This window comes from Mus pahari, chromosome 14 (assembly GCF_900095145.1).
Source record: "Mus pahari chromosome 14, PAHARI_EIJ_v1.1, whole genome shotgun sequence".
NCBI classification, from domain to species: Eukaryota; Metazoa; Chordata; class Mammalia; order Rodentia; family Muridae; genus Mus; species Mus pahari.
Window position 1 is genome coordinate 66874396 of NC_034603.1, and position 9664 is coordinate 66884059.

The following is a 9664-nucleotide window of genomic DNA, read 5'->3' on the forward strand; positions in this document are numbered from 1 at the left end:
AGATGATTTCAAAATTTCCAAGACTGAAACAAGTTATGGCCAGAGAGCTGGGAGTTCTCTATTCATTGTGTATCTTTAGAAAATGTAAGTTTTTTTTGGGGGGGGGGAATTGTGGACTTCTTCACCCAGAGTACTTATACTGGTCCAAGCACGCCCACCCAATTAAATAATACTTCTGACAAATTTTTATAGTTTGCATCAGTAAGAAAGTTTATTGAAATTTATTAGTAATTGAGAAATAAGTAAATGAGAAAGTTTTCTTCTTTTTTCTCCACAAAAGAACACTTTCTGATAAATGAAAAGAAGAAATACAGAAACCACAAAACACCTTTTAGACCTTAATTTCAAGGAGTGAACCTATTTCCACAGACCATTAAAACAGAAGTGTTTCTTGGACATTTATGTTTTCCCCACGTCTGTCCAGTGGCCCGTGTGAAGAGACTCTTCTATGCAGCTTAATAGAAGTGTTTCTCGGTTTCTGATTCGATCACAGACGAAAGGACTCTACCCTCAGGTGTCACCTCCTCAATAATCGTCCTGATCACTCTGGTTTTGTTAGTATCTGTGAATAATAAAAAGTTAAATTAGAATTTAGGTGAAAAGATTTGTAGGGATCCTAAGCTATTGCAAAAGGAAGATTATGCAACCTTTCCAAGTTCTGGAAAAAAATATCTAAGCTGTATATGACATTTTCAAACACTGATGTCTATAATATTATTAAAAACACAAATGAAAACCTAACTCGAGATTTTCATTGTTTTAAAATCAGCTCTCGAGTTTAAAGAGCAACAAAACCGTTGGAGAAAGTTAAAACCAATTCAGATTACCCCAGCTAGTTTCTGCTGACCTTGGGCCTTTAGATGATTGGTCGCCGCCACCGGATCCGGAAGACTTGAACCCTCCGCTTCCGCTCTGGCCTCCGCTGGAACTTCCGCCGCCGTAGCCGCCGCCGGAACTGCCGCCGTGACCACCACCACCACCGCTGGAACTTCCGCCGCCGTAGCCGCCACCGGAACTGCCTCCGTGGCTACCGCCGCCGGAGCTTCCGCCGCCGTAGCTGCCGCCGCCGCCGCCGGAACTTCCGCCGTAGCTGCCGCCACCGGAGCTTCCGCCGCCGTAGCTACCGCCGTGGCTGCCGCCGCCGCGTCCGCCGCCGCCGCCGCTGGAATTAAAGAAAGCGTGGAGGTCAAATGCGGTCGCTTCTAAGGTGGAAGCGTCAGGTCGCGCTCCAGCGCAGTATTGATAATCCAGTCAAGTCTGTGGATTAGTTTCCATCCATCCGTAACCGTTATCTCTACACACAGCCCCGATTCCTGCTCCCCTTCCCGCCTCTGGCTTTTCCTTGGGCTTGGGCAAGCTCTGCTCTGTGCAATGCCGAAGGAAAGGGATGGAGGATATTGGCAGGTTTCCCATGTACCTTCCCTCTCCTTCTAGCAGGCTGCGGTAGGTCTGGATCTCGTTCTCCAGTCGGGTCTTGATGTCTAGGAGCTGTTGGTACTCGGCGTTCTGGCACTCGGTCTCAGCCCGAATCTGTTGGAGCTGTTCCTCCAGGGCGGAGATCTGGCTTTGAATCTGGGAGAGCTGCACGCAGTAGCGACCTTCTGTTTCGGCCAAGGAGGCTTCCAGCGATTGTTTCTGAGAAGAAGGGTTTATTAAGGATAGTGAAACATGGGATTCAGTAAGACCTCGTAGAAGGAAATTAAATAGGACTCGTGCTGAATGGCAGCACTGCCAAAGTTTGAGCACGACTGTCTCCATGCGAGCAGTTCTTTCCCTCTTTCCCCCATCCCCCCACGCGCCAACAAGCTGCAATTTCGATTCTGATTTCATGCCCCCAAGTCATTCTTAGCATGAAAAATTGCAGGATAAGATAGAAGCCAGGTTATAAGATTTAACGTACCAGGGCCAGCTGGGACTGTAGTTCAATCTCCAGACCCTGAACGGTACGTCTCAATTCGGTGATCTCATTCTTATGGCTAGACATTTGTTCAATGTTGCTGTCGATTTCTGTGGTGAGTTCCTTGCTCTAGAGGATCAAAAAAACCGGGAAAAGATGAGACCATTTGGGCATGCTAAGAAAATCTCCATGGGCTTTGCTGAGAAGGGTGATTTGGCTAGTTTACCTTCTGATTGAACCAGTCTTCTGCGTCCTTGCGATTCTTTTCTGCAAGTTGTTCGTATTGGTTTCTCATGTTGTTCAGCAGCTGAGTCAGGTCAACCCCTGGGGCAGCGTTCATTTCCACATTCACATCACCAGTGGACACATTTTGAAGGTCTCTCATTTCCTGTTTGAGGAGCGGTTAGATTTAATGAGTGAGTGCACCAAGACCAACATGAGCTTTTTTTCTTTAAAGGGGGGAAATGTAACTATGTAAATTTGTGTCACCTCTTCGTGGTTCTTCTTTAGGTAAGCCAGCTCTTCAGTCAGACTTTCGATCTGCATCTCCAGGTCAGACTTGCTAAGGGTCAGCTCATCCAGCACCCTACGCAGGCCATTGATGTCGGCCTCTACGCTCTGGCGCAGGGCCACCTCATTCTCGTATCTGAAACAAGCAAGATACAAACACTGAATATACAGGAGGATGACGGAATACCTGGATGTAGACTGATTACAATGCCAATACAGATTTGATTTCGTGTCATGGCAACATTCATAATACATGAATTCATGTAGGAATATTAATATAGTTTGATATGAAGAAAGCTGTCACTTTAAAACACATCTTCTTTAACGATTACCCAAAAGATATAATGACAATTAATTTTTTTTTTTTTTAAAAAAAACAGCTTAGCACTGTTTCACTCTGGACGAGTTCAGGAGAGTGTAAAAGCTGTTGTGGGCATCCAAGAGCATTGTTGGAAGCCCCTGCTGTGTGTGCACCACCTCCACATAGCTTACTTCAGCCTGAAGTCATCAGCTGCCAGGCGGGCATTGTCAATCTGCAGGAGGACGTTGGCGTTGTCAGTTGTCAGGGTGAGGATCTGAGGGGAGAGACACAGGTTATTGGAAGGATCAGGTGGGCATCTGGCTTCTCAGGTTAGCATAGGCGAGCTGCATTTTATATAGCTCTCCGACAAACATTGTAGACTGTCACAGACTTGCCCATGCTTTCCCTCTTGAGCTTTCAGGACCTTTATGGCTTTGGTCCCTTGTTGAGCACTGGCTGGGATCGTATCATTCCTGCAGCTGACCCTCTCCTTTATAGTGTGTGACTTGTTTGTGTTGCAGCTAACTTTTGAGTGACCCATGTTTGTATCTGTTTGAATTTGTAGATGTAGTTAACAGATTCCCTGGAGACAGGGGGTAGCTCATTTCTATGTTGGAGAGTTGGTGTTAATGCAGTGTTAGTGCTGGAGATGGCTTGTTTAAAATTGTAAGTAAGTCATATATATATATATACACATATACATATACATATACATATATATATGCATATCTATACATATGCATATATATAACATACTTATTTAAAATTATCTTAGCTCCCACACTTATGTATGATCTAGCCTATTTTACCTGTGAACTCATATATGTTTGTTAAAAACCCATAAGGTTCTCAGTAGTCTGTCATCCTGGATGACAGGCAGCACACATGCTAGATGAAGGTTGACATGGCCGTAAATACCTTTGATGAGACCTGGTCACACTAGACATGACAAGGTAACAGGGAAGAGACAGCAGTCAGCTGTGCCATGCTTAGCGTGGCTTCCTCTGTGGTGCATGCCTAGGAACGACGGAAAGCTGGAGTCTGAAGCGCCTTACCTGCCCCTTGAGGTCCTCGATGGTTTTGTAGTATTTGCTGTAGTCCCGGGGCTCTCGCTGGCTTGAGTTACCATGCTTCTCGTACCACTCCTTGATTTTACCCTCCAGCTCGTAGTTTGACTCTTCCAGAGCCCGGACTTTGTCCATGTAGGAGGCCAGGCGGTCGTTCAGGTTCTGCATGGTCACCTTCTCATTTCCAGAGAGAAGGCTGCCACCATCTCCTCCGAATCCACCACCACCAAAGCCTCCTCCATAGCTACCGCCACCAAAGCTGCCTCCACCAAAGCTGCCTCCACCGAAGCTGCCACCTCCACCGAAGCTGCCACCCCCAAAGCTGCCTCCTCCACAGCCTCCCCCAAAGCTGCCTCCTCCATATCCACCCCCAAAGCTGCCTCCTCCAAAGCCTCCATAACCACCTGATGAGCCCCCAAAGCAGCCTCCCCCAGAGCTCCCACGGCTAAAAGAGCCACCGCTGAAGCCCCCTGAGCTATACCCTCCACCAAGAGAGCCCTTGGTGCTGGAAACTCTGACGGATGATCCACCGCCACCTCCTCCTCCTCCTCCACTGCGGGTGGAAGAGAACTGCTTGCTGCTGGAGCTGTATCGAACAGACATGGTGGTGGAGTGTAGCCCAGGGAGTGCCTGCTACCAAGGACAGTGCCGAGCCTTTATATACCGAGAGGGCGTGGCTCACAGCTGCTAGGCTTTGCTTACTTGTAAGGTTTTCTTTTTGCCAGCATAGCATCTTTGGCTTATGATTGCATAAATTATCTTCAGTAATAACCAATACCTTTTCAATGCTTTTGAATTTGCCCTGAGTACAGATGGGAAATTTGCTATGTTGAAACTGAAAATGGGTGGAGTTCAGATGAGTACATTTTACCTTTTGAAGACCATTGAGTAACTATTAAAAATCTAATTTTCTAATGTTAATTTAGCTTGTACTTAGTATTTACTAAGTTCAAAAAGTAAAAGAACTTTGCTTATAAATTGTTGTTGAGATAAGAATTTTTCAAATTCCTGTTTTAGATAACTTTGTAAATTGCAGTAAGTAGCAAGTGTGCTGAAATTGAGCTGTAAGAAGGATCTTGAAGTAAGTAAATAAAAAATAGGATATGCTGAACTATTTTATTAGTGTTAAGAAATTGTCACATTTAAGCACAATTTAGGAAATTATATGTATATATAATACATATGTGTATATGTGATATATAATATATATATTAATATATAGGGTATATCACATATACATATAAGGAATTATATATGTATCTATGAGAGTATATTCATATTTTTTGCTTAGGGGACTGTACACAGGAATGACTATGGAATCTTTAAATTCTTGACAAAATCATGAAGTTAAATTCGTGGTTCAGGTGCATGTGAAGACCATGGTGCAGAAATTCTAAGCACAAGAACGGAGGAACTAACCTGAAGTGCCTTAAGCTCTGGCTGACTACAAAGAGAGGTTTATTGCATGAAAAGTTTTCTCGTAGCCACATAAATTCAGGTTACAGAATGGCACTTGCTTCAGGGCTTTTAGGGCAGACTTGCACCTCTGTTTCCAAGCTAGACCTTCCCTCTCAGTAAACAAGAAAAACATATCTCCCTTGGATACACTGTGCTCAGACTTCGTGGGACAGTATCCAGGGAAGTATTTAATTGGGACTTTACATGACATAAATTTATTTTATAACTACCCATAGGCTATGACATTGCTCTTGTTAAAATATATCACATATATAGTTATATGTATAGATTCACACATGTTTTAGAATGAGGTAATGCTTTTTTGTGATAGGTCAATTTAAAAATCTCTAAAACAGCCCACAGAGAGGGCTTAGCTGTTACAGTCTCAGTTTTGTCAGGAAGGTGGTGAAGCTAAGAAATGGAGTGATTTTCCTACTGCTAGCTGGCTGAACCACAGTTGGAAGCCTGCTTCAGTCTGAGATTCGTCTGTTTTCTACTCTTCCGCTTTGCACATTCCTTCTCTCCCATGGTCGATTTGCTGTTAGAGGAACTAAGACTCCAGATCGCACCATGGGAAAAAGCAAAACAGAAAAGAACATGGAAATGGGAAAATATTGCAAACCCAGGGACTTGGCAGGGTTCCATTAGCAATTGCTCCTTCAAATGAAATTTGTAGCTGCACATTCCCTAGGACGGGAGCTACAGAAATGGTCTCTGCAGGGAAAGGGGATTTGGCTGACGGTATTGGTGAGGCGCTGGCTGCTTGTGAGCCTGCGGGTTCCTGCCGTCAGGCTGCAGCTCCTCCAACTTGTCAGAACCTGCAAGTAGGGCAGCAGCTGAAAGAAACCCAAAAGCCCTGAGCATGGGAATTGATTGTTGTGAAGATAACATGTACGATAAATGGAGACTACCAGGAGGGAAAGAAAACCCTGAGTGCTTCAGAGGTGAAGCCTTCCTCTTAGGACTTGAGGAAAAGAGAAAGCAAAGCACTCTTGATGTTCCTGATGGCCACCGTGGGTTTAGGGTTTTGCTTTTCCTAGGTTTTCTTTAGTGTTAGCTTTTAATTTTCTGTGCTGGGGAAAAACATAAAAACCTCAATCTACTTTAAGATTGGTCTAAAAATAGTAGGAAGAGGTATCCACCATTTCATGGAGCAAACCTTGGTCTTTTATTGCACTTATCGACTGAATGGAGTCTTTGGCATGAGCAGGATCACAGAGATGCCCATGAGAATGTCTGATGCTAGCCCTGGCATCTCTTGCATGTGGTTGTCATAACCCACCTCCTAATCCGTCTGCCCTCAGAGTTTGCCGTGTTTCTGTGTAAGTCATGAGATGTCCAGAAAGATGAGGATGGCATTCCTTAAGGATCTCTCCAAGTCATTGTAGTCTGACTGAAGGGAAATGCTAAGACCCGCAATTTAAATGGTTCATGAATGGTAAAGTAGTGTGGGGCAGGGTGGAACCCACATTTCCCTCCCATGTGTGGTCTTCAGATGGCTTACTTTCAGTCTTCCCCCGGTTCTCTAAGAATAGATATTATTTGCCTAATTTTATAGCTGGAAAACACTACACCTTAGAAATTTATAGAAATTATCTATCCCAGAGGCGCACAGCTGGTTGTGCTAGAGTCTGGTTTTGCTATAGCAACAGAGATGATAGTTCCCGTGACATTGAACTGACGTTGATGAGGCCACTGGAGAGTTCTACAGGACAGTGGAATCGAGCTGAGTCTTATGAAGCATGGGTTAGAATCCCCAGTATGTGCAACAGCAGAGAGAGGACTGTTCTGGGAAGTGAGGACTGATAAACTACCCAGGTCTTTTAGCAGGTGGAGACTCGAAGTGGACCAGTTTGGAACATGTCGCCCATATTCATTAATTTATTCATTTCTTCAACAGGTTTAATTGAGTGCCTGCAATATGACCTGGGTTTACATAGATGACTAAGATATAATTCCTGCTCCTCAAGGGATATAGTGTGTCCCTGGAGAGGCAAACAAACATACACATGGAGGAGCCAGGAGACTGTTAGAACAATCTAGGCTGCCTTGGAGGGTATGGAGCGAGTGCTAAGGGGGCACAGAACAGGGTCCCAGGGGTTGTGTGAGAGACTTGTATAGCTCGTTGTGACAAGGCATTGCTAAGGTCCATGCCTCTTCATTGAACAGTGTGTAGAATGCACTGATCCTAAATCTGCGTTATCGTACATCCTCCCACCCCTCCCAGTTTCTTCGTGTGTACTGTGATGGAAGCTGCCTGGTGGCTCTGGGCCTGCTGTAGTGATTCCATGGGTGGCCTCTAGAGTCAGGCTCACTGCTTACTGTGAAGCTTGATCCTCGTTTCCTCTCTCTAAAGTAGGAATCATGACTTTGCTAACTCTGTGGTGTCATCTTGGGAGACTTATGAGTTAACAAATACAGTGCATTAGGATAGCAGACGGCAGGCATAGTGGAAGAGCTTGGTGAACGCTTTTGTTATTATCACTGATTTCTGTTTCTTACAGCCTAACCCACTTAGGGCTGCAAAATATGAAGGCATGAGCCATGGGAGACAGCTTAGCTGCTAAAGTGCTCGTACTTGCTGAGTTCAGCCCCTCAGAACCTGTGTGAAAAAGCTGAGCATGACGGTCCCTCCCTAGAATCCCAGTGCAAGTAGACAGAGACAAGAGGCTCCCTGAGGCTGGCTGACCAGACACCAGTTTATTGGTAAACTTTAGGTTCAGTGAGAAGCCTTCTCTCAAGAATATGGTGAACAGCAAGGACGATACCTGACTTTGACCTTTGATCTTCATAGACATGTACACACACACACACACACACATATACACATGAAAACACACAGAGACACATACTGAAAGGATAGGGCTAGAGGGTGAAGAATGGCCGGGAAGGGGGAGCAGGGTGAGGAAGGAGTTTTGAGCCTGCTTACTTCATGATGAATGTGCCATCCATTTTGAGGTGAGTGATACTTGCTTCCCTTTGTGTTTTAAAAACTCCTCCATTTCCTACCAACCAACAACTCACCAATTTTACCATATTTTGCTGCCAATATGCTAAACCTGGCTCTCAAATGTTTTCCCCAGGATGATTTCAGCATCTTCTGAAGTCTTATTTAATTGATTTTTTTTTTTTTTTTTTTTTGGCTCCCCAAGTCCCTGGAGATCCAGTCTGTTCACCATGGCATGATTAATGTCGTGGAAGCAGCACTGTCATCACCTGTTCGGCGTGCTGGAGCTTCTGGGATGGATTAAGTCTTCTCTATAACCTGGCTCGCCCCTGTCCAGCCAACCCCCCATACCCCCTGCGGTGAGGGTGGCAGGGCTGAACAAGAGCTGCCTGCATTCTCATAAAGTAATTACATGGCCTTGGGCAAGACACTCAGCTTTTCTGTGTTTCAAGTTATCCCTTAGAATATGGAGGCCAATGCTACTAAATACCAAAATACCAGCACTATTATAAGCCAAAGGAAAATGCTAGCATTTCCTAGACTACTACCCAATTTCAAGCAGGCTTTTTCTATTCACTTTCAGCCAAACGCTGCTCATTTCCCCCATGAGGACCTTGCTTGTGGCCCCCAGTCTGGAATGGCTTTCTTCCCTGTGGCTGGCTTCTTCCAATCGCCAGCCTCAGCTGCAGACCTGAGATACCACTTCATTTATGAGTTTCTCACCGTTAGGCCAACTCATGGCTGTCTCTTAGTTCTTACGTTGCATTGAGGTTTGTGATATTGAGTGACGGCCTCCTCATTATTGGCCATTTGACTTCCTCTGTAAAAGAAAGGATGTCTCAGATTCTGGTCACACCTCGTAGATACTGATTGTTCTTTGAGGAGTTTTCAGTGCCCCCTTTTCTTTTCCTTGCTTTGCTCCCCGGACATTTGTCCCAGACGTGTTGGCACTCTTGCAAGTTGAAAACTGAAAATCTAGTCAAAAGTTGATTGTTCTTGGAAAAGAAAAATGATTCTTGTAGATGTGAAAATCCAAGATTCTACATACCATCCCCAGGATAGCTTTGGGTGGTGTGCATCTGAGACCAGGTAGACCTTAAGCCTGCACTTCCCTCTTTTATCTCGTCATTTGTTTGATCTGCTGAGATTGTCCTGTGGCTACTGAGATAAGTACTTGCATTATGAAATTGGAATTTACTTGCCAGTTGGCCTTCTCCTTAGGCATCCCTGGGAGTATGGAGCACAGTAGGATGATTCAACACAGTATCGCTTAGCCTTACATTCCTCTGTGCGTCCCAGGTTTCTTCTTTGGGTCAAGCTCATACCATTCTGTGAGAGACAGTTACCCACTTTGGAGCAGCTGCTTTTGGAGGGGAAACAGTGACTGAGAGTAGCAGGCAGAAATGTAGTGGCCGTCTTGGTTCCCACAAGAGAAGAGAAAAGCTGGAAGAACCGACTAAACCTACCTGCGGAAACTCGGGTTT

The 9664-nt window shown here is 45.0% G+C and overlaps 1 protein-coding gene across 1 annotated transcript; it reads right to left on the reverse strand.

Moving 5' to 3' along the window:
• Positions 1–204: 204 nt before the first annotated feature.
• On the reverse strand, positions 205–4378 carry Krt10 (keratin 10). The gene is made up of 8 exons (XM_029546566.1): positions 3764–4378; positions 2900–2982; positions 2387–2543; positions 2124–2285; positions 1901–2026; positions 1418–1635; positions 828–1162; positions 205–562 (listed from the first exon to the last, which is right to left on the reverse strand). Exons 1-8 carry the CDS (start codon positions 4376–4378, stop codon positions 456–458), a joined length of 1803 nt encoding a protein of 600 aa, XP_029402426.1. The 3' UTR covers positions 205–455.
• Positions 4379–9664: the final 5286 nt, after the last annotated feature.